Below are 26,139 nucleotides of genomic sequence, written 5' to 3' on the forward strand. Positions count from 1 at the left end.
CTAAGACATTTATCATTAACAGTTGTTTGATTGTGCTGCACTTGGAAAATCATACAAGAAAGGCATAAGGTTTTTGATGTTATTTAACCCGGATATAATATTGATATCCGTTTTTGACTTCGTTCTTTATAAAACCACCTGCATGGAAAAAGGAAATTATGAATGGTATGCCTATTATAGTTGTGTTAAGCTGGTATCTATTATACCCTAAATGACAGCAAACTGAAATAACTGATTCAAAGTACAATCGTCTGTCCATGATGTAGTAATTTTACTCGTTGTCACTGTCCTTCGTTGATATGCATGAAATATTTTGCAACTTGGTGCTGATCTAGAATATATGAGGGTAGGAATGGGGTTCCCAACATGACGAATGACGGTAAAATCTTTGTTAAAATAACGTTAACGATAATTATTTTACTGCATTTGACACTAATGGTAGCTACAAAATGAGATATGGCAATAGAATAGAATAGAATAGAATATTTTTATTTCCCAAATTACAGGGCCCATAAAAATTATGGCTCATTTGACGCTAAAGGTAGCGAAAAACGGACGTTTAACTACAAGTCCAAAAAAATAAATATGTCTGTTTACGGTTACTTGACCGATTCATTTTTGAGCGCCGACCTTATTTTCGTTGTAAAGTGAAAAATTAATAGAACTCGTGTCAAAAGCGAAGTTTAAGGGTTGCCAATAAAAGAAATCAATTGCCTGATACATCCTATAATGTTCGCAATTGTGAATATGACATTGACAGCTGTTTTAAGGAAATTCACGACTCGTGTGATGAAATAAAACTTTGGCACCATTTTAACAAAGGGAAATAATCCAATATTAAAAATACGGGTAAACTCGACCCATGGACAACTACGGCAAGACGGACTGCAAGACTCATAATCATGTCGCAAAATAGAATGAAAAAATAAAATAAAATGGAAATACTGACCTACCTACCCATTTTTTTTTTATGATGTAACCTTAAACAGACATATATTTTTTTTTGGCCTAATTTAGTAAAGCATTTTGCTAGAACTGGTATTAGAAAAAACTTTTTTGTCAAATCGAGAAGTGAACTCTTGGAACTCGCTTCCCATCTCTTACTGTTGCTGCACCTACTTTGGACATGTTCAAAAAACAATTAAGTCGATCCCTACCTGAAGGCTGAAGGGATAAATCATCAAAGTAACCATATCTACGACAACAAAATTACCATCAGTCACCAACTCAATTTGAATAAGTATTTAATGAATAAGTTTTATTTAGATTTGATATTGTTTAGAAAATAAAGACATTAAAATATTCAAAGCTCAACCTAACTTTTAATCGACTTCAGATAAACCTCCACAAATGACAGAAATTAAGACACAAGTAAAGCAGTATACAATTCTCTTAATGCCCTTTAGTCGTATGCTGTCTCATTTACACATACCTTACATTTCTTTTTGTCATATTTGATCTATAGATTATAATACAGTAGGAACAAAAAATGCTTGCAATCACTGAAAGCAAATCCAAAGCCTTTTAAATCTGTTGATAATTAAGCATGCTTACATCATGTACATTCTAATATTGGCTGCTGTACATACTTTGAGTAGATTTCATATCATTATGCTAGTGTAGAAAGGCACAATTTTTTGCAATGCTCAATTTGATTTTGAAAAAGGAAATCAATACCGGAAAGAAAGAAATAAAAATGTATAACTATGTCTATAATGAGTATGAATAAGCAAATCATAGTATACTAATGGAAAATTCAACAGGCAATGATTTAGCAACACAGTTTAATTTTTACATTTATCAACAAGTTTTATTATAATACCCCATGCAACGAGTTGCTGAGGGTATAATGTTTTTGACCCGTCCGTCCATCTGTCCGTCTGTCCGTCCATCTGTCCGTCTGTCCATCCGTCAGTCCGTCAGTCCTGTTTCTTGTCATCGGAACTCCTCTCAAACCACACAACAGAATTTCACGAAACCTTTTGAAATAATAAGGACATACTATGTAGTTGTGCATATGGACATGAAGTTACGATTCAATTTTTTTTCTAGGAGTTACGCCCCTTTGAACTTATTTACCTTAATGTACTACTGCAACAGTTTGTCATCTCAACTCCTCTGAAACCACACAATAAAATTTCATGAAACTTTTAAGATTATAAGGACATACTACGTAGATGTGCATATTGACAGGAAATTACGATTCAATTTTTTTTCTAGGAGTTACGCCCCTTTGAACTTATTTACCTTAATGTACTACTGCAACAGTTTGTCATCTCAACTCCTCTGAAACAACACAATAAAATTTCATGAAACTTTTAAGATTATAAGGGCATACTACGTAGATGTGCATATCGACAGGAAATTACGATTCAATTTTTTTTCCAGGAGTTACGCCCCTTTGAACTTATTGGCCCAATATACTACTGCAACCTTTTGTCATCGCAACTCCTCTCAAACCACACAACAGAATTTCATGAAACCTTTTCAGATAATAAGGACATACTACGTAGATATGCATATCGACAGGAAATTACGATTCAATTTTTTTTCTAGGTGTTACGCCCCTTTGAACTTATTTGCTTCAATATACCTCTGCAACAGTTTGTCATCGCAACTCCTCTGAAACCACACAACAGAATTTCCTGAAACTTTGTAGATAATAAGGACACACTATGTAGATGTGCATATCGACCGGAAATTATGATTCAATTTTTTTTTCTTAATAAAGAAGATGTGGTATGATTGCCAATGAGACAACTCTCCACAAGAAACCAAATGACACAGAAATTAACAACTATAGGTCACAGTACAGCCTTCAACAATGAGCAAAGCCCATACCGCATAGTCAGCTATAAAAGGCACCGAAATGACAAATGACAAATGTACAAGGTTACTTTGTACATATACTGTTGAAATACAATTGTATAGTAGCTACTAATTTTTCTTTCCACTTTTGCTCTTAAACAGTAAAAAAGCTCTGCCCAGTTAGAAATACAATTTACAATGAGCAGTGATAAATGATGAAACTATTATAAAAGATTACTGTGTTTTATAGAGGAAGATACACCAAGCTCACCGAGCTGTAACCGTAATCCTTCACCACCTCCACATTTACAAGAACAGATTGAATCATTAGAGGCAGACAGGATTGGCAACACGACCTTCAGTAAACACTGGCTCTTCACTACTTTGATGAAATTGATTGAGGTATGTATAAAAAAAAATCATTATTATTATTATTGGTAAGCTGATTGAAAATAAAATCAATGTAAGTTGTACTGATAAAGACAATATTCAAAGTTTTGATACAATACCAAAATGTGGAATTGATTAAGTTTGAGGTAAAGTTTATACAAAGGATAGATAAGTTTATGTGAATAGTACTTAATTTACAAGCTATATAAACAACATCATGATAAAAATTAGGATATACTGTTTTCATTGTCTCACTTTTTTGTTGCAGTATGCGAGACATAGGGATTACTATCCGGTGGCAGCGTAAACTATTTGTATTTATATTTCAGAAGGTAGAAGACCAGTGGATACTTCATACCTTGTATGCAGATACCTTATCTTACGAAGTTTCTGTCTGTCATATGTCCATTGTCCCTGACCTCATTTTCATGGTTGAGTGACTGCTTTAAAAAAAAATGATCGTTTTTTTGTCATGTGAATTTCTCATTTTATATTATGAGTACCGGTAATAGGATAACTATATTTGGTATATGGGTTCCTGGCAATGTCTACATGTCCATCAGACAGGGTTCACCTGACCTCAACCTCATTTCATCATGACATGGATCAGTGATCAAGGTTAAAGTTATGTGATTAGGTCTAATTCTAGTTAAACATATTTTATTTGCTTAAATATGCAAAAGGGATGAGACACAATCAATTTTCTGTTTCTCAAATACTATAAGCAGAAGGTCAACTATATCATGTATATGTGGTGTATGGAATGATTGTAAGGAATACATGTCAGTCTGTCAGGTTTCATTTGACCTTGACCTCATTTTCATGGTTCATTGGTCAATGTTAAGTTTTATGTTTTGGTCTGTTTTTCAAGTACTTTAAACAATAGGTCAGCTATTTTGGTGTATAGAATAATTGTAAGGTGTACATGTTTGTCTGGCAGGATTTATTTGACCTTGACCTCATTATCATAGATCTTTAAAAATGTAAGTTTATGTGATACTTTTAGTAAAACCTTTATCTTTAAGACTTTCAACATAAAATCAATGGTCATTAAAGCAGGCAAGACATGTCAGCATGTGTACTCTTGTTAAGATTCATACCAGTACACCCACAATTTCAAACCTGTGTCTGTTGTGAAGTTTTAGATCTCAACTATTGTAATTTATGTAAAATTGATAAATTATTAAGTCAGGGATTCTGTTACCACAAATTAATTAAATCTTTTTCTAAATTCGTTCATAGATACAAAGATTTACAAATTTTACATAGATTAGGAGAGTTCAAATCTAATACATCACTACAGACACTGGCAAAATGAACATGATGAACGAGTTGGGAAATATTCAATATTTAAGAAGGGTCAAAGGAACAAAAAAAACACAGTCCAAAAAAAAGGAAAATTAACAATGGGGAATTATGAAAAATTATCTCTTTTGTTGTAAATTTTAGTATAAAATATATTCCCATTTTTATGCAACTAATATATCCAAACCAAGAAAAGAACAATAATTGCTGTTCCTATTAGATCTTTATATTTAGCATTTTGCATATATAAACTATTTAAACCTGTAGATGATGCTTTTGAAAATAACATGCAAAAGGGCATATGCACATGTCAAGGGAAATTTGAAGTTTTTTAATGATTAATTGGTTCCTCCTAAAAGATAATCTTTGTAGTACTGATATCTAAGATGATTTTGCTTAAGAAATTTACTCACTTGGAAGTATAAAGGCAATGCTAAGTTATTTATTTGTTAAACAGGAAGTAGAGAAGGAAGATCAGTCAGAGTTTGGTGTGGATGTGGATGAGGAATTGCAGAATGAACTCTGTAAACTCTGGGACATGTCAATGAATACAGTAAGATAACTTTGATATTTAAGGAGATATGGGGTATACATCAATCAGACAAGCAACCCAACATCACAAAAAAATAGAAGACAAAGTAATTTGATTAGCATCAAAATTTGAAAGTCAATATTTCTATATAAACTTTTTTTTATCTCCTCACTTAGTTTTGTGTATCATATTTTTATTTTTCAATGGATGTGTTGTTTCTGTTGGTATAGTCTGGTCTATTCTTTATGGTAAGAAATTGCCTGTGTTTTAATTTCAGACTTTCCATGTTCAGTTATCTTATAGGGTTAAAGACTACATATACATAAAAAGTAAAATCACAAAAATACTGAACTCCGAGGAAAATTCAATCGGAAAGTCCCTAATCACATGGCAAAATCAAATGAAAAAACACATCAAATGAATGGACAACAACTGTCTATATATGTTTATATATGTTCAGTTATCTAATAGAGTTAGAGATTACATATACAAAGCGTGTCTATATGTTCAGTTATCTTATAGTGTTAGAGACTACATATACACAGTGTTTATATATGTTCAGTTATCTAATAAAGTTAGAGACTACATATTCAAAGTGTTTATATATGTTCAGTTATATAATAGGGTTAGAAACTACATATACAAACTGTTTATAAGTTTGATCATACTGTATATTTGGTTAGTTTGGTTGTAGTTTTAATTTGGTTTATTTGGAAACTCCCCATTGATGCCATTGAAAGTGTCAAATATAAATAAAATGGAAAATGAAGCAAAAATGATTGAAACTGTAATTAAACCCTGTTTATTTATATTTTGAGCTTTGGTGTTTGTTTTATAAACTAGAAGATACCTGCAAATTAATATTGATTAACCTGATTAATTATGAGCTTGGAGTTTGTTATACAAAAGGTGATATCTATTCACTTGTCAAATTATTACACTGTGTCAAGGTTAATTGGACACTGTTCTCAGATGATGGGTTAAAAAAAATGACAGTCGTCAGTTTGAACTTTGAATTGTATGAAGTAAAGATAGCACGTATATTTTTTTTAGTCCCAGGATTTCAAAATTCCTACTTTACTTTGATAGGCATCAGAGTTAAACACACCACCATATAGCATCCAACACACCACCATATAGCATCCAACACACCATCATATAGCATCCAACACACCACCATATAGCATCCAACACACCACCATATAGCATCCAACACACCACCATATAGCATCCAACACACCACCATATAGCATCCAACACACCACCATATAGCATCCACAGAAAATCATCAAAATACAGGCATCACAGTTAAACACACCACCATATAGCATCCACAGAAAATCATCAAAATACAGGCATCACAGTTAAACACACCACCATATAGTGATGATATAGCATCCACAGAAAATCATCAAAATACAGGCATCACAGTTAAACACACCACCATATAGCATCCACAGAAAATCATCAAAATACAGGCATCACAGTTAAACACACCACCATATAGCATCCACAGAAAATCATCAAAATACAGGCATCACAGTTAAACACACCACCATATAGGCCATATAGCATCCACAGAAAATCATCAAAATACAGGCATCACAGTTAAACACACCACCATATAGCATCCACAGAAAATCATCAAAATACAGGCATCACAGTTAAACACACCACCATATAGGCCATATAGCATCCACAGAAAATCATCAAAATACAGGCATCACAGTTAAACACACCACCATATAGCATCCACAGAAAATCATCAAAATACAGGCATCACAGTTAAACACACCACCATATAGGCCATATAGCATCCACAGAAAATCATCAAAATACAGGCATCACAGTTAAACACACCACCATATAGCATCCACAGAAAATCATCAAAATACAGGCATCACAGTTAAACACACCACCATATAGGCCATATAGCATCCACAGAAAATCATCAAAATACAGGCATCACAGTTAAACACACCACCATATAGCATCCACAGAAAATCATCAAAATACAGGCATCACAGTTAAACACACCACCATATAGCATCCACAGAAAATCATCAAAATACAGGCATCACAGTTAAACACACCACCATATAGCATCCACAGAAAATCATCAAAATACAGGCATCACAGTTAAACACACCACCATATAGCATCCACAGAAAATCATCAAAATACAGGCATCACAGTTAAACACACCACCATATAGCATCCACAGAAAATCATCAAAATACAGGCATCACAGTTAAACACACCACCATATAGGCCATATAGCATCCACAGAAAATCATCAAAATACAGGCATCACAGTTAAACACACCACCATATAGCATCCACAGAAAATCATCAAAATACAGGCATCACAGTTAAACACACCACCATATAGCATCCACAGAAAATCATCAAAATACAGGCATCACAGTTAAACACACCACCATATAGCATCCACAGAAAATCATCAAAATACAGGCATCACAGTTAAACACACCACCATATAGCATCCACAGAAAATCATCCAAAATACAGGCATCACAGTTAAACACACCACCATATAGCATCCACAGAAAATCATCAAAATACAGGCTTCACAGTTAAACACACCACCATATAGCATCCACAGAAAATCATCAAAATACAGGCATCACAGTTAAACACACCACCATATAGCATCCACAGAAAATCATCAAAATACAGGCATCACAGTTAAACACACCACCATATAGCATCCACAGAAAATCATCAAAATACAGGCATCACAGTTAAACACACCACCATATAGCATCCACAGAAAATCATCAAAATACAGGCATCACAGTTAAACACACCACCATATAGGCCATATAGCATCCACAGAAAATCATCAAAATACAGGCATCACAGTTAAACACACCACCATATAGCATCCACAGAAAATCATCAAAATACAGGCATCACAGTTAAACACACCACCATATAGCATCCACAGAAAATCATCAAAATACAGGCATCACAGTTAAACACACCACCATATAGCATCCACAGAAAATCATCAAAATACAGGCATCACAGTTAAACACACCACCATATAGCATCCACAGAAAATCATCAAAATACAGGCATCACAGTTAAACATACCACCATATAGCATCCACAGAAAATCATCTAAATACAGGCATCACAGTTAAACATACCACCATATAGCATCCACAGAAAATCATCTAAATACAGGCATCACAGTTAAACACACCACCATATAGCATCCACAGAAAATCAAGGCATCACAGTTAAACATACCACCATATAGCATCCACAGAAAATCAAGGCATCACAGTTAAACACACCACCATATAGCATCCACAGAAAATCATCTAAATACAGGCATCACAGTTAAACACACCACCATATAGCATCCACAGAAAATCAAGGCATCACAGTTAAACATACCACCATATAGTATCCACAGAAAATCATCAAAATTTACCAACATCAAAATTTACCAATTACTGAGGGTTATATAAGAGATATTCAATTCTGCTAATGTCAATATAGATTTTCAGTTTTCCTGTACATTTATATCAAAAACTTTTTACTTTTCCAGGCCATGAGAGATTATTAGATTTTTGTCTTGCATTTACTCTATTCAGATTTTGGTCTTGGATTTACTTCTTTGTATCTTTGTACTTCTTTTGCAAAAAAGTTTTACTCAATACTTTTAGGAGTCCATGTTTATGTAATTTGATATTATGAAAAAAATATTTGTTCAATGTTGAAAGTCCATATTGATATGATCTTTTTCAACTTTTGAATTTTTGGTATCTTCTATTTTTTTGTTATCATTGTTTACTGTATCAACATAATATTTAGAACATTTACTGTCAGAGATATCAATGGTGTTGTTTGCAGAAAGTTATCACAATTATTATGAAAATGATATTTAGCAATTTTATTTAATTGACTCTTTTTTAATTCATTTAGCAAATTATCCAAATCAAATGAATTAAAAATCAATTCGAAGAGAAGCTCTAAAATTATGAGGTTCTTTTTGAAAAGCTACTAATTATATTTCTATGACTATTTGGTATTTTCCTTTTATCATAATATATTTTTATGACTATTTGGTATTTTCCTTTTATCATATTATATTCCTATGTTTATTTGGTATTATATCCTTTTATCATGTTTCTTTCTAGGATGTAGCTAAGTTTTTAGAAAAATTCAAAGCAGTTGATATTTTAACTGGTGTAATACAACGGTCCAAGGCACCACGTGTAACTGTGAGTACTTTGATGTAATTATGTGGAACATTTAATGTGCTTATCTTCAGCAATCTGTGTACTTTTTGTGTAATGTATCCTGGTACATATGCCACACATTTGTGAAGAATGGTAGATTTAATATCTCTTATCATACATCAAGTCATAGGTGTCAGCTTTTAAAGCCTCCAAAGGATGAGATCTCCCCCAACAGAAGTGTTTTGGTGTGAGATTTACTGTAGCACAGTGTAATAACAACAAAAATCTATGTTACAAACATGATTTTGTGGTTATTTTCAATTTGAAGTTTAGTTAAATATTTGGTTATTGTATATAACTTCAACTTATTTAACAGCTTTTAACACACTTTAGGATATTTATAGCAATAAGCAAGGCACACTTGTGTGTTGTTTGCAATATATTAATGAGCGAATTGTATCATTGCCAAGTTCACTTCTAAATTCAAATTGAATTTTTTATAACATTGAAAATAACCTTTCTTCTTCTACATTACTGACTAATAACATTAAGGCAAGTTTTTGCTAATTTTGACAGAATGGGAAATCATTTGGATTAACAAAAAAGAAGTTTCTGTCCATTTGAAATTGAAAACTTTTTTCTGTTCTGGGGAAAATTTACATAAATGTTTTTTTCCTTTTTTTTTGTCCCCTCTGATCCTTAAACGACTCCTTTTTGGCTATGAATGTGAACAGCTTGGTCCAGCTGGTGAACAAAAATTCATGACTTACAATAAGGTAAACTGCAAGGCCTTTCGAGTGAAATGGTGACAATTTCCCAATATTTTTATTATACATCGGTCAAGAATGGCAAATTCTCAAGGGTAGACATTTATTTATTGATATGAATAAGAATGAAGTCTATATAAAAATAAGGAGATGTTGTATGATTGCAAGTTAGACAACTATCCACCAAAGTTCAAATGAAGTGGATGTAAGCAAATATAGGCAACCTTACGGCCTTCAACAATGAAAAAAAACCCATACAGTATAATAGGCAATAAAAGGCCCCAACATGAAAAATATTTTATAACAAAACAATCTTCAAAAAACAAATATAACAACGACAACCACTGAAATAAAGGCTCCTGGCTTGGGGATAGGCACATAAAGAATGTGGCGGAGTTAAACATGTTTGTGAGCATTCAGCCCTCCCCTAACCTGGTGGTGTTACAGCACAACATAAAAACAAACTATAAAAATCAGTTGGAATGAGCTTACAAAGCAGAAAAACATCGAAGAAAAAAACAGACCTGATGTGGCAGGGTATTTATCCATCCCTAATAAAAAAAAAAGACACAAAGTACAGATCTGAGAGTACTTGCAGTTACTGACAGCTAGTTCAAAGCCAATAACAACTAATAAAAAAAATCATGTATCTAAGACTATAATATCAATCAGTACACATCCAACATCCAATGGATTTAGTGTAAAGATGTTAATAATTGTCAGAGAAAAACATGATCTTGTGCAATGCCAAAATATAGGTATCGACAGACTAGTACTGTGAATGTGTATATGTTTTTTTTTCAGTTTGATTATGTTTTAAGTTTGTCTTCCCTTTGAGATATGCCTCACCATGAGTTACTTATTTTACAGGAAATATGTGTTGGTATCCTTGGAAATATGGCATGTGATTCAGATATATGTGAAAGTTTATCAAAGAACCAACAACTTCTGTAAGTGTTTGTACATATGTACATTATAAATGAATATCTACATTACAACAGTTCATAAACATATATAAAATATACCTGAAGAAGTGATTTTTATATTAAAAAAAGAATGTATAATTTTCGGTTTAATTGTGTGGGTTTGACTAGTTAGTGACTTTTCATTTATCTCTTGCCTAGAAAGCGAAGCATAGTTATCCTAGATTCCTTTGGCAGCAGCGGCAGTGTCGTCAACATTGAAGTTCTGTCTGTGGTTAATTTTTTTTTAGACATCAAACAACTTTGTTAAACCTTCATGGAAAAATTTGGACAAAATGACTATTAAAAACACAGTTTTTAGAGCAAAATTTTGAAAATATTTATTTTCATTTTTCTTTATTTTACTGATAAATGTACTTAGCTTTTTTTATTGTTAACAATCAGATGCAGTCTAGGGTTTAAAGTTTTTCAGTCATCAATAACTTTGTCAAACCTACATGGTATTTTATGAAAATGGACTTAGTTTTTTAGCTCACCTCATCAAAGATTCAAGTGAGTTTTTCTCATCACTTAGTGTCCCTCATCCTTCGTTGACATCTGTTTACTTTTACCAAAAAACTTCTTCTCTAAAATTACTTGGCCAAATTTAATCAAACTTGGCCACAGTCATCATTAGGTAATTTAGTTTAAAAAATGTGTTCGGTGACCCCATACAACTCATACAATATTCAAGTTTGCAGTCGCTACTCAGACTTTGTAAAATGTCATCGGTGTCTCAGCAAAAAATTAATGAGCCAGAAGTTATTGCTCTTTTATGACAAATACCTAACACATCTACAGATCACTCTACACTTTCTATGATAAACAAATAGCTAACACATCTGCAGATCACTCTACACTTTTAACTCTTCACATTTTAATGTCAGCCTATACTTTCAACAATTGACAAAACAGGGGTGGATCCAGCCATTTTTAAAAGGGAGGTTCCAACCCAGGATAAAGGGGGGGGAGTAGTTCCAACCATATGTCCCCATTCAAAAACATTGATCGTCAAAAAAAGGGGGTTTCAACCCCTAGAACCCCCCCCCTTGATCTGCCACTGCAAAAAATACAATTTCATGTTTCGCTACACTCAACAAGGTTCAAATTGATTAGGGTGAATAACATTCAACTGTTAAACCAATATGACACCAGGCAATAACCAACTCCTGTACTACAAACTATGGACATACATTATACAAATGTAATAGGATTAGAATGTTTTTAAGCTTTTAACCATCAACAAAATAAACAACAAAAAGTAAGTAACAATTGACATGGACTAAACCTATTAGATTTGGACTTAGGATTACAACTTTAAAGAAATTACTAGAGACAGGAAGTGTCAACTTTAGAGAATTGACAGTTACAGACAGCGAGTTCAGAGTCCCAAGTTGAGAAGATGACTAGATCACGTTTTCCTTGGCTTAGATGTCATTGCACCTCTGAATCAAAGTACATTGTACTGACATTTGAATATGATCGCTTGGAAAAATCATAAAAAATCATGGGTCAGACATTGGCCTTATACTGTCTTGTACTCTCATAGTTCATGGCTACATCAGATTTATCATGTTATATATAAATGTACTTTACATATCATGTGTGTATATTGTGAAAGTACATTGATGCATAATAGTACTTGATATGATGTATTATTTTACATCAGTTGTATATAAATCAGTTTTCATAGAGAATTCAAGATATTTATATTAAATAGATAATTTATGCAATCCATAGATTTGTTACAAAATTTCACATGGCCTGGGCTTTTATATTAAAATTTATTCCAAGCTTTAGATCAAAAGAAAGCCACAGATATAATTTGGAGAGCTAAAAAACCACAAAAGGACCTAAACTAAACAACCCAAAATGCTGAGGTCAAATATTCCTGAACTAGTTGTAACCTAAAATAGAATGTTATTTTTTTTATTTTAACATATTAAACATGTTAAAAAAATAATTTGATTTGTTTAAAAAATATTCAGACTTTTATTTACAATCACAACATCTTTGTTTATACACCATTCTGTCTGAATTCAGTAAAAAAAATTAAAAAGAAAAATATTAAAATGTAATTGTCTGGAAACCATAACATAGAAATTATATATATGACATGGTTAAATATTCATACTGATATACAGTTAGTACTTTTATACAGGTATTGTCAAGGACTTAGTTTTAGTTTGTAAAATGAAACAAGATCATTGACCGAACAACACAAAAAACTTTATCTGATAATGATTTATTATATTTGAATGAGGTTAGATTTTTATTGATTAACAAATAAACTTTGTAGCCGTCATAGAGATTGGCTAGTATTCAAATGAGGAATATATCATCTGGATATTGGTACATATTATCATACACATATTTCGTAGTCACTTTGTCTGTCTGTCCATTCGTCCAACAGTACTTTTGTGATTTTTTTCTCAGGTACTTTTAAACATAATGACTTCATATTTGGTCAGTAAATAGCTTGACAGTGATGAGTTGTAATGTGTGAACACCTTTTGGATCTGTCAAACACATACATCCTGTTTGTTGAGAATTTAAATTTTTTAATAGTTTGAATGATCTAATATTTTCATCTCCCCTTTTTAGCTCACCTGACCTGAAAGGTCAAGTGAGCTTTTCTCATCACTTTGCGTCCGTCGTCCGTCGTCCGTCGTCCGTCGTCCGTAAACTTTTACAAAAATCTTCTCCTCTGAAACTACTGGGCCAAATTTGACCAAACTTGGCCACAATCATCATTGGGGTATCTAGTTTAAAAAATGTGTCCGGTGACCCGGCCAACCAACCAAGATGGCCGCCATGGCTTAAAATAGAACATAGGGGTAAAATGTAGATTTTGGCTTATATCTCTGAAACCAAAGCATTTAGAGCAAATCTGACATGGGGTAAAATTGTTTATTAGGTCAAGATCTGTCTGCTCTGAAATTTTCAGATGAATCGGACAACCTGTTGTTGGGTTGCTGCCCCTGAATTGGTAATTTTAAGGAAATTTTGCTGTTTTTGGTTATCATCTTGAATATTATTATAGATAGAGATAAACTGTAAACAGCAATAATGTTCAGCAAAGTAAGATCTACAAATAAGTCAACTTGACCAAAATGGTCAGTTGACCCCTTAAGGAGTTATTGCCCTTTATAGTCAATTTTTAACCATTTTTCGTAAATTTTTGTAATCTTTTACAAAAATCTTCTCCTCTGAAACTACTAAGACAAATTTAACCAAACTTGTCCACAATCATCATTAGGGTATCTTGTTTAAAAAATGTGTCCGATGACCCCGCCCGTGAACCAAGATGGCCGACATGGCTAAAAAATAGTACATAGGGTAAAATGCAGTTTTTGGCTCATATCTCTGAAACCAAAGCATTTAGAGCAAATCTGATGAGTATAAAATTGTTCATTAGGTCAAGATCTATCTGCCCTGAAATTTTCTTACCAATCAGGCAACCCATTGTTGGGTTGCTGCCCCTGAATTGGTAATTTTAAGGAAATTTTGCTGTTTTTGGTTATCATCTTGAATATTATTATAGATAGAGATAAACTGAAAACAGCAATAATGTTCAGCATAGTAAGATCTACAAATAAGTCAACTTGACCAAAATGGTCAGTTGACCCCTTAAGGAGTTATTGCCCTTTATAGTCAATTTTTAACCATTTTTCGTAAATTTTTGTAATCTTTTACAAAAATCTTCTCCTCTGAAACTACTAAGACAAATTTAACCAAACTTGTCCACAATCATCATTAGGGTATCTCGTTTAAAAAATGTGTCCGATGACCCCGCCCGTGAACCAAGATGGCCGACATGATTAAAAAATAGTACATAGGGTAAAATGCAGTTTTTGGCTCATATCTCTGAAACCAAAGCATTTAGAGCAAATCTGACATGGGGTAAAATTGTTCATTAGGTCAAGATCTATCTGCCCTGAAATTTTCAGACCAATCAGGCAACACATTGTTGGGTTGCTGCCCCTGAATTGGTAATTTTAAGAAAATTTTGCAGCTTTTGGTTATTATCTTGAATATTATTATAGATAGAGATAAACTGTAAACAGCAATAATGTACAGCAAAGTTAGATCTACAAATAAGGCAACATGACCAAAATTGTCAATTGACCCCTTAAGGAGTTATTGCCCTTTATCGTCAATTTTTTACAATTTTCATAAATTTTGTAAATTTTTACAAAGTATTTTCCACTGTAACTACTGGGCCAAGTTCATTATAGATAGAGATAATAGTAAGGAGCAAGAATGTTCAGTAAAGTAAGATCTACAAACACATCACCATCACCAAAACACAATTTTGTCATGAATCCATCTGTGTCCTTTGTTTAATATGCACATAGACCAAGGTGAGCGACACAGGCTCTTTAGAGCCTCTAGTTTCCAGTACTACTTCATATTTGGTCAGCAGTTTGACAGTGATAAGTTGTAAGGTGTGAGGTCAGCAGCTTGACAGTGTTAAGTTGTAATGTGTGAGGTCAGTAGGTTTACAGTGATAAGTTGTAAGGTGTGAGGTCAGCAGCTTGACAGTGATAAGTTGTAAGGTGTGAGGTCAGCAGCTTGACAGTGATAAGTTGTAAGGTGTGAGGTCAGCAGCTTGACAGTGATAAGTTGTAAGGTGTAAGGTCAGCAGCTTGACAGTGATGAGTTGTAAGGTGTGAGGTCAGTAGCTTGACATTGATAAGTTGTAAGGTGTGAGGTCAGTAGCTTGACAGTGATAAGTTGTAAGGTGTGAGGTCAGTAGCTTGACAGTGATAAGTTGTAAGGTGTGAGGTTCAGCAGCTTGACAGTGATAAGTTGTAAGGTGTGAGGTCAGTAGCTTGACAGTGATAAGTTGTAAGGTGTGAGGTCAGTAGCTTGACATTGATAAGTTGTAAGGTGTGAGGTCAGTAGCTTGACAGTGATAAGTTGTAAGGTGTGAGGTCAGTAGCTTGACAGTGATAAGTTGTAAGGTGTGAGGTCATCAGCTTGACAGTGATAAGTTGTAAGGTGTGAGGTCAGTAGCTTGACAGTGATAAGTTGTAAGGTGTGAGGTCAGCAGCATGACAGTGTTAAGTTGTAAGGTGTGAGGTCAGCAGCTTGACAGTGATGAGTTGTAAGGTGTGAGGTCAGCAGCTTGACAGTGTTAAGTTGTAAGGTGTGAGGTCAGCAGCTTGACGGTGATGAGTTGTAAGGTGTGAGGTCAGCAGCTTGACAGTGATGAGTTGTAAGGTGTGAGGTCAGCAGCTTGACAGTGATGAGTTGTAAGGTGTGAGGTCAGCAGCTTGACAGTGATGAGTTGTAAGGTGTTAGGTCAGCAGCTTGACAGTGATGAGTTGTAAGGTGTGAGGTCAGTAGCTTGACAGTGATGAGTTGTAAGGTGTGAGGTCAGTAGCTTGACAGTGATGAGTTGTAAGGTGTGAGGTCAGCAGTTTGACAGTGATAAGTTATAAGGTGTTAGCACTTTTCGTATCTGTCAAACTCCTACTTCTAGTTTGCTGGTTCTTTGAATATTTCAATTTGTTGAATTAACTCTTTATATAGCAGCTTAACAGTGATGACTTGTAATGTGTAAGCCCTTTTTATAGTTTTTACCTACTTCAGCTTTTTCAATTCCTTGAATTACAATAAACTTGTGGGGTTATTAGCACAACAACACATACAACTGTTTGATTCATATATATTTGAAGCAATATTCACAAAAAATCAGCAATTTTGTTCCTTATAAATAACTTCAGTACATAGGAATCAAAAAAGTGGGTTTAGCCATCCAAATATATCACAAAATATTTGTTCCTCATGAGTGTGAAAGATGTACTGGTATTTTGTAATATTTTTAGTAAAATATAGGAAAGTAACTGACAATAAGCTTTAGACATTTCTTTTTACATGTATATATAGAAATAAGAAGATGTGGTATTAATGCAAATGAGACAACTCTCCATCAAAGTCACAATGTGTAAAAAGTAAACAATTATAGGTCAAAGTACGGCCTTCAACACGGAGCCTTGGCTCACACCGAATAGCCAGCTATAAAGGGCCCTAAAATGACTAGTGTAAAACAATTCAAACAGGAAAACCAACAGTCTTATCTATATAAAAAATGAGAAATGAGAAACACTTAAGAACCACTTAAACAAACAACAACCACTGAACAACAGGTTCCCGACTTAGGACAGGTGCAAATAAATGCAATGGGTTTAAACATTTTAACAGGCGCCAACCTTCACCCTAACCTGAAATAGTAGTGTCACATTACAACATAGAAAGATTCACTATAAAATATCAATTGCAATGGCTTAACTCGATCAAAAAGACATATTAACAAAAACAAGTAAACATACACTGAACAGTGAAGATTTATCATATACATTTGTATTTACATTTGGTTGTTTTGGCTGAAAGTATTTAAACTGTTTTCTTCAGCCAAAACAACGAAATGTAAATATATTGAACACCACTAAATCATTTTTTTTCCCTCTAAGAATGTATATCAAAAGACCAAGTCTTAAATATTTAATATACACTTTTGTTTCAAGAAAAACAAAAAAGGGAAAAAACTTTTCTAGCTTTCTTAGATCTATCCTCTGCTTTTGATAAAGTCTGGTCTTTTTTATCTTCTTTGGCAAAATGGTATGCAAGGAAATGCTGGAAAATACTACTTTCTCTTTATGAAAATATAAGTAACAAGGTCATTTTTGGAAATATGAATAGACTGGTTTGATAAAGAAATTGGCCTAAAACAAGGATGTATTTAATCTCCTACATTTTTTTCTATTCTAATGTCTGATCTGGTCTCAATGATAAGAGAAAGGAATCTCGGTATTAATGTAGCGACAGAAGTTATAAGTAGTCTACTTTTCGCAGATGATTTTGTTATACTAGGGAAAACCAAAAAAGAATTACAAATCCTGTTGAATGTTGCCAGTGAATTTGTTTCAAAATGGAACCTAAAGTTTAATGCCAAAAAATCGAAAGTTCTAGTGGTAGGAAAAAGACTTAATGCAAATAAAAACTGGTTTCTAGGGGATGTTTTAATTGATGAAGTAAATGAATATAAATACTTGGGAGTTTAATTCTCAAGAACGTTAAAATTTAATCATCATATCGAGAAATACCTAAAGGAAAACTTTGAAAAAAAATTTATCTAAGTTTAATATTGGCTCTGCTTTGTGGATTTCGGTTATACGTCCATCCATTGCTCATGCTTGTGGCGTATGGTACCCAACGTCAAAATCCAGAAACAAAATGCTAGACAGCTGACAGTGCAAAGTTGCAAAAGTTATAATTTTAAAACTCTAAAATGAACTTTCCAAAATGCTCTGTTTTATCAGAGTTAGGACGGGGGAATCTTTAAAAAATTGTATGGGCCGTCAAAGGATCACATATTTTGCTAGATCAGATTCTTTAATACCTGGTACAAGATATTGCAAACGAAGTTAAAATTATCAAAAAATGAATATTTTAACCATATTAATGGCATATTCCAGTCCACTGGACTAGACCATTATATACAAGGAAAAGTTAATATAAAAATGTTTAATAAGATTTTTGGTATAGAAGCTTTTAAGTCTGAAATCCTTGAAAAGCGAAGCCTTGATATCAAGATTACCGTTCTTTTACGTTACACAAGCACTACAATCATATAAAAAAAAAGTAGATGATTTTTGGACCTCTCGTCTTAAGTTTCTGGCTAGGCCAAACTGTCTTGTATTGAATGCTGTGTTATTCTGCATGAAATTCAAATTTAGTGATACATGTCAAACATGTTGTATTGAAGAATCTGTTTTGCATGTGTTGTTGGAATGCCAGGCATATAATGATATTCGAGAACGTTTCTTTTCTGATTTGCACAATTTCCTTCTCAATGCAGGAACCAACATGTTTTTCTCAGCGTTGCTTCGCTTTAATAAACTTCAATTAATCATTGGCAACATAGCCTTTTTGTTCAGTGATGGTATCGGAAAATGGTTGATGAAATGGGCAAACAATATCTGACCTCAGTCATTAAAGCTAGCAATGAGTTGCTGTATGTTAATGTATAAATCAATTAATATGTATGAAGGTTTGAAAGTGTGCCAAATTTATGTGAATGTGTATTTTAATCAAAAGTCTATTAAAAATATATATGTAATCTTTTAATAATATTCAAGATATGGCACTGCACTTTAATGGTATCTTTTATTCATTTTTATAAATGTTTATTGTCAAGGTTGGATTTTGATAGAAATACTTTTACAATTATATTAACAGTAATATTTTATAATGATGTTATTTTTTACGTACACTGTTTATATTGTATAGTTTGTATGACGTGAACACTGATAGCCTGCTGGGGTTTGCCCCCGATGTAAAGGAGTAGTTTCTCAATACATATATATATATTTAAATTCCTGTGAAAAATATTTTTTTTGTCTTTTTTTTTAAATTAACAATACCCAGCAATGGAGTTTCAAATTAAACTTTCAATATCATGCACCAGATAGACTAGTACAATATAGTACAAAACTATGTGAACTATAATTCTTTATCTATTGAGTTCATTGTTGTACTGATTAATCTCATGACTTTGTGACGACATTTATATGTATTACATAAGCTACAAAATTGACAAAATGATAAAAGGACAATACTTCCAAACTTTATAACTATTTTGGGTTAACTGTGTGAATATATTTGATAAAGAAAATTTTTTATGTACAATAAACACTCTTATAGACCTTGACGTAAATGATATATTTTATAACTACATGTATTACTAAGAGTAGAAACATTTAACAAGCCTTTGCAACTTAGTTTGTCTGTAAAAATAGAACTGGAGACTTGGAACCATCCTCTCATTGGCATGTACATTCTACACACTTGTTCTATCCTTGGTTAAGTCAAAGCGTAAAGTGATCATGATGTTACTTCAGCAGTTTCATCCCAGTAAGAACTTTGTCAAAGCTGTAAAAATGGTAGAGCAGGGGTAGAATTTTTTTCTGGTAACATCTGAATAAAGTTTCAGATTATATTGGTATCGGTGATAATACTGTTGTTATTATAGAGGGGATGCTGCTGCTGCTCATTTTGTAATTATACATAACGATAATATAAAAATACAAAGATGTTGTATGATTGCCAGTGACACAACTCTCCACCAGGGACCAAATGTTGTGGAAATTAACAACTGTAGGTCATCGTACAACCCTCAACAATGAGCAAAACCTATACCACATAGTAAGTTATAAAAGGCCCTGAAATGACAAAATGTGAAACTATTCATACGAGAAAACTAACGGCCTGATTTAATTATGTACAAAACAATAAAGAAAAAACTATATGAATATCACAATTAGTTTGCTGTGAATTTGAATTGTGGAATTACAGTAATGCTAATTTAAAGTGAGATATTAAATTTATTTCAGAAAAATGGTTTTACTTCTGTTAGAAGGAAGAGACCCACCAACTTTGGTTGAAACAACAAGGTAATGATCTTAAAAGTAATGCATATGATTCTAATGCAATATGACATGTAATGGCCCTTTTGATTGGTTGACGTCTGCTGTCAGTTTAAAGGCTGATAGTTGGAGTCTTTGGAAATGCAGCCAATGTTTCCACTACATGTTTTATTTTGAACATTTTGTTAGTATTGCATTAACATAATGGCAGTAATGTTGAGGAATCATTTCCAGGGTTGTTTGGGATTTGATAGTCATAAGTATTCATTTTACTGGCCTGGTCAATAAAACTTCATTTGCGGCTGTCAAAATTGAAATTAATATCTTCGTTAATTCCAATACTGTGCAGTTATTTCTGAAACAGATTTGTACTAAAACTATATCAGTTCTAATTTGTTATTCAGGCTAATTGGTCTGTTTTGTGATTGATGATATTATTAAGACTTACCAATCATTAGACCACAAATGAGTTGACTTTCATATACTGTAAATTCAGAAATAGTTGCATGCATTTATTATTGCAAAATTTTGTAGAATGGACTAAAATGCGAGATTAATTATTGGGATTTCAGGAAAATCTGCATACAGTCATATGTATCAGATATAAGAATGCAAGTTCTTATTATTGCGATACTCATTTGCAATAATATCTGAACTTATAGTATTAATTATGAATAGAAATAGACAGAAACCTAACAACAATAAACAATGAAAGATACATGGCTACTGGATATTTAAAAAAGCACATGAAGAAATTCAAAAATAGATTTTTAAAATGGAAATCAGATTAGTAAATTTTATTACTTTTCAACTATTTTGAAAGTTTGGAATGTTATCATGAGGTACATGCTTAATCATTGATTTAATCTCACTTTACTATTCTTCTTTCAGGTTAATGTTTACTTGTTTATCATGTAATCAGGCTAAGTCCAGTTGGTTAGAGGTCATTAACAGTTCAGATAGTCTCCATGATCACATCATTTTCATTCTGCAGAGTTCAACAAATGGTGAGGTTCTATTTACTTGGAGTGTATTACTGATAAATCATCGTCAAATTTCACAATCAAAATAGATCAAATTCCTGTAGTTTGCCTAATACCTTTTCATTTGAAACAGCCAGGCAAAAAGTATAAGTTTTGTGTTATAGATGGCATTTTTGACTGGTTCATTTTCTCTAACAAGTCACACTTTTCTGCTTTATATAAAAGTTATTTGAGGTGCAATGACTGTAAAAAGAAGGCTCTATTTAGAAAACAAATAATTGTTCCATAGTGGTCAGATGGTTACAGAAAATTTTTAAAAAAGTGTCCATACCAAATAAGGACAGAACAAGTACTAAGTTTTAGCAAATATGTTCAATTATCAAGTCATTTCCCATAAAAATGGCCACTGGTGAAAACAAAATTCATCTTGATCTTCACAAGTAGTTAGAAAATAAGTGACTATTTTAAATTGTTGCTGTAAAAGTTGGTGTTTATTTTATTGTTGAATATAGTTTTCATTAACCTGCATATGATAGAAGTGGGCTTTTTGTTTTTCAGTCTTTGCCTTTGTAAGTCCTTTCATCCCCCATCAGGTTGTTAAGGTTTTGGTTTAAGGTTGATTATTGTGATGTTGTGGTCACATTTTAAAAGCTTTTGTAATTCATCTTGAAAACTAAAAAAAGATCTAAAGATTTGAAAACATTAAAAAAACAACAAACAAGATCAGCACAAGATCTACAAATAAATCAATTGGATTGAATTTGTTTAAGGAATACCCCCCCCCCCCCCCCTTTCCTTCACCTTTTTCCTTTTTTAGACAGGATTTTTCAGCAAAATTAAAAAAAACACCATACTTTTTGTGTAATCAACTTCTCCTAAAGTTTTCAAAGCAGATCATTGAAACTGATAGTTTTGCACATATTGAATTTGTGAACCTGCTTTAATGGTATTTTTTAAAGATTTTCTTCCCTTTTGTCTGAACTTTGGAACTTAGTTATTTTTCATAAAAATTTACAAATACTTTTTCATAGAATGATTGCACATATACTGCAGTTGTGAACCTTATTTTATGGAATTATTTGAGGAATCTTTTCCTATTTATCAACTTGGGAACTTTTTCAGCAAAATTTTCAAAAAATGGTATCAATTTTTGTTTTCAACCCATTTCTTTGGAAATTTCACGAAAGTTTGCAAACCTATTGAGGTGGGCACCTTTAATATATGGAGTTGTTTAAGGATTTTACCCCATTTTTGTCTCGCCTGCGATGAAAGTCCAAGTAAGCGAGACACAGGTATTACTATCCTTCATCGGCGGCAAGCTAAACTATTTGTATAAAGCTTTATATTTCAGAAGGTAGAAGACCTTGATGCTTCATATCTTGTATGCAGATACCTAATCTTACGAATAATGAGTACATGTCAGTCTGGAAGGTATCATCTGACCTTGACCTCATTTTCATGGTTCATTGATTAATGTTAAGTTTTTTGTCGAGCCTGCGACTTTTGTCGCAGAAAGCTCGACATAGGGATAGTGATCCGGCGGCTACGGCGGCGGCGGCGGCGGCGGCGTTAGCTAACTTCTTAAAAGCTTTATATTTTAGAAGGTGGAAGGTCTGGATGCTTCATACTTTGTATATGGATGCCTCATGTTACGAAGTTTCTGTCAGTCACATGTCCAATGTCCTTGACCTCATTTTCATGGTTCAGTGACTACTTGAAAAAAAAGTTCAGATTTTTTGTAATGTTAAATTCTCTCTTATTATAAGTAATAGGATAACTATATTTGGTATGTGCGTACCTTGCAAGGTCCTCATGCCCGTCAGACAGTTTTCACTTGACCTCGACCTCATTTCATGGATCAGTGAACAAGGTTAAGTTTTGGTGGTCAAGTCCATATCTCAGATACTATAAGCAATAGGTCTAGTATATTCGGTGTATGGAAGGACTGTAAGGTGTACATGTCCAACTGGCAGGTGTCATCTGACCTTGACCTCATTTTCATGGTTCAGTGGTTATAGTTAATTTTTTGTGTTTTGGTCTGTTTTTCTTATACTGTATGCCATAGGTCTACTATATTTGGTGTATGGAATGATTGTAAGGTGTACATGTCTAGCGGGCAAGTGTCATATGACCTTGACCTCATTTTCATGGTTCAGTGGTCAAAGTTAAGTTTTTGAGTTTTGGTCTTTTTTTCTAATACTATATGCAATAGTTCAACTATATTTGGTATGTGCGTACCTTGCAAGGTCCTCATGCCCGTCAGACAGTTTTCACTTGACCTCGACCTCATTTCATGGATCAGTGAACAAGGTTAAGTTTTGGTGGTCAAGTCCATATCTCAGATACTATAAGCAATAGGTCTAGTATATTTGGTATATGGAAGGACTGTAAGGTGTACATGTCCAACTGGCAGGTGTCATCTGACCTTGACCTCATTTTCATGGTTCAGTGGTTATAGTTAAGTTTTTGTGTTTTGGTCTGTTTTTCTTATACTATATGCAATAGTTCATCTATATTTGGTGTATGGAAATATTTTATGATCTATTTGGCAGTCACGCAGGTTTTATTTGACCTTGACCTCATTTTCAAGGTTCATTGCTCAGTGTTAAGTTTTTGTGTTTTGGTCTGTTTTTCTTAAACTATAAGCAATAGGTCAACTATATTTGTTGTATGGAAGAATTGTTAGCTGTACATGCCTGCCTAGCATGGTTCATCTGACCTTGACCTCATTTTCATGGTTCATTGGTCAATGTTTAGTTTACTTGGTTAATGTTAAGTTTATGTGACAGTTGTAATAAAACTTTATATTTAGGACTATCAACATAATATCAATGATTAGTAAAGAAGGCGAGACATTTCAGCGTGTGCACTCTTGTGTTGTTTGGTCTGTTTTTCAAGTACTATAAGTAATAGGTCAACTATATTAGGTATATGGAAGGATTGTAAGGTGTACATGTCTGTCTTGCAGGTATTATTTAACCTTGACCTCATTTTTATGGTTCATTGGTCAATGTTAAGTTTTTTGTGTTTTGGGCTGTTTTTCAAGTACTATAAGCAATAGGTCAACTATATTTGGTGTATGGAATGATTGTAAGGTGTAAATGTCTGTCTGGCAGGTATCATCTGACCTTGCACTCTTGTTACATATTATATTTCCATATTCTTAAATGTTCTGTATAGATCTAGACCTTCTCTATTTGAGTCTTTGATTCATTTTTTTTTTGTCTTGGACAAGTTTGTAGCTTTTGCAGAAATCATTAAAATTGTAAGAAATTTTCATAATGTCTATGGAAGAAAATGGAATTTATTTGACCAACCACAAAGTACTTTAGAATTTAAAATTCTGTAAGGAATGTCAACAAAGTCTTCCAATTCCTTTATGCATATTGACATTTCTATTTTTATACAGCATTGCTGCTCTATTACATAACTCATACAATTTTATTTGAACTTAGTCACGTACTACTATTTAAAAAGGAATTGTACCGCTTGTATTCTTAACTTATCAGTGATAAATTTATATAGTCTTTTTCTGAAAAGTATCTTAAGCACTTGAACTGATAATCTAAATAAAAGTTTAAACCTATGGAGTTGTTCGTTCAAAAATCGGTCATCAAACCAGATGAACTTCGTGGTTAGTTTTTAGGTACCCACAGCCTGGCTGAGAACATCATTTATCTTTCCTCAGTGCAGTCAGTCATTTCTTTGTCTTCTTCTATTTTGAAACCATCAGGCCAAAAACTTGACAAGTGATTAAAGGAAGGTCCCCTTATTACTTAGTAATTCATTGTTACAAAAATACATTTTTATTGCAAGGTAATTTGTGTATTGGCAAGCTGGACTTTGCCTAATTATTAAATGATTTAATGAAATGAAATACATGTACATATATATAGAAACCTGTTTTTTGTGCAGTACTTGGGCATAAACCATGTACTTTGATATTTTATTAAAAGATTCTTCATTCAATTGCAGTAATTGATATCCATTGCTGTACAGTTAATAATGATTATTTATGTATCCTGGGCACACTTTTGTGTTTATGAATAATGATGATATATGAATTGTAAGAGACATTTTAAACATCTTTGAAGCCTCTAGTTTCAATTCAATCCATGTGTATTAACATACCTTTATGTAATTCTTGAATTCTCTCAGAACAGAGGGATTTTGTCTTTAATCACCTTGTTAGTAACTTGTTCTATATCTTACAAATATGAAAGATTAGTTATTTGTCGTTCAGGAAGGGATATTTATGAATAAAGATTGAAACAGCGCCATCTGCTGTATATGACGCTTATTTGTTCGACTTTTTCTGAAACTGATGTAAATCTGTTCCACATTTTAAAAATAAAATAGGTTAGTAGTATATCAACCAAAAGGAGAAGAAATTGACCCATAATCTGTTGAGTCGAGTAGAGTCTCATCATTGGAGGCTAGTTGAAGAAATTATTTTGTTTAATTTTAAGCTTTGTTTAAATTTTCAAATTTCTATTGCACTGTTTTATAGGTTATTCTTAATCAAGTTTTGTATCACAGGATTTAATAGGCAAGAGGATAACATTTTTTTTTTTATTAAATTTTTTAAGCAATTTTGATTAAATTAAAACTTTATTGTCATTAAACTGAATAATCGTGTGAAAAATATAATATATTTATTATTGTTTACATGGAAGAGTCGTGCTCCTTAAGATTTTATTTTTTTAAAGTTATGATTTTTCAAGTTTCTGTATGATAATTG

The 26,139-nt window shown here is 32.9% G+C and overlaps 1 protein-coding gene across 1 annotated transcript in view; it reads left to right on the forward strand.

Annotated features, from left to right (window-relative positions):
* The first annotated feature begins 42 nt into the window (after positions 1 to 42).
* The window catches only part of LOC127705756 (protein saal1-like), a 37,518-nt gene continuing 11,421 nt past the window's right edge, over positions 43 to 26,139 (forward strand). The window contains exons 1-7 of the mRNA XM_052210115.1: positions 43 to 165; positions 3,059 to 3,210; positions 4,961 to 5,056; positions 9,211 to 9,294; positions 10,890 to 10,969; positions 20,383 to 20,442; positions 21,307 to 21,422. Of these exons, the coding sequence (XP_052066075.1) occupies positions 159 to 165; positions 3,059 to 3,210; positions 4,961 to 5,056; positions 9,211 to 9,294; positions 10,890 to 10,969; positions 20,383 to 20,442; positions 21,307 to 21,422 (595 nt within the window). The 5' untranslated portion in view covers positions 43 to 158. The remainder of the gene's footprint in view (positions 166 to 3,058; positions 3,211 to 4,960; positions 5,057 to 9,210; positions 9,295 to 10,889; positions 10,970 to 20,382; positions 20,443 to 21,306; positions 21,423 to 26,139) is intronic.

Source organism: Mytilus californianus, unplaced genomic scaffold (assembly GCF_021869535.1).
Source record: "Mytilus californianus isolate M0D057914Y unplaced genomic scaffold, xbMytCali1.0.p SCAF_6, whole genome shotgun sequence".
NCBI classification, from domain to species: domain Eukaryota; kingdom Metazoa; phylum Mollusca; class Bivalvia; order Mytilida; family Mytilidae; genus Mytilus; species Mytilus californianus.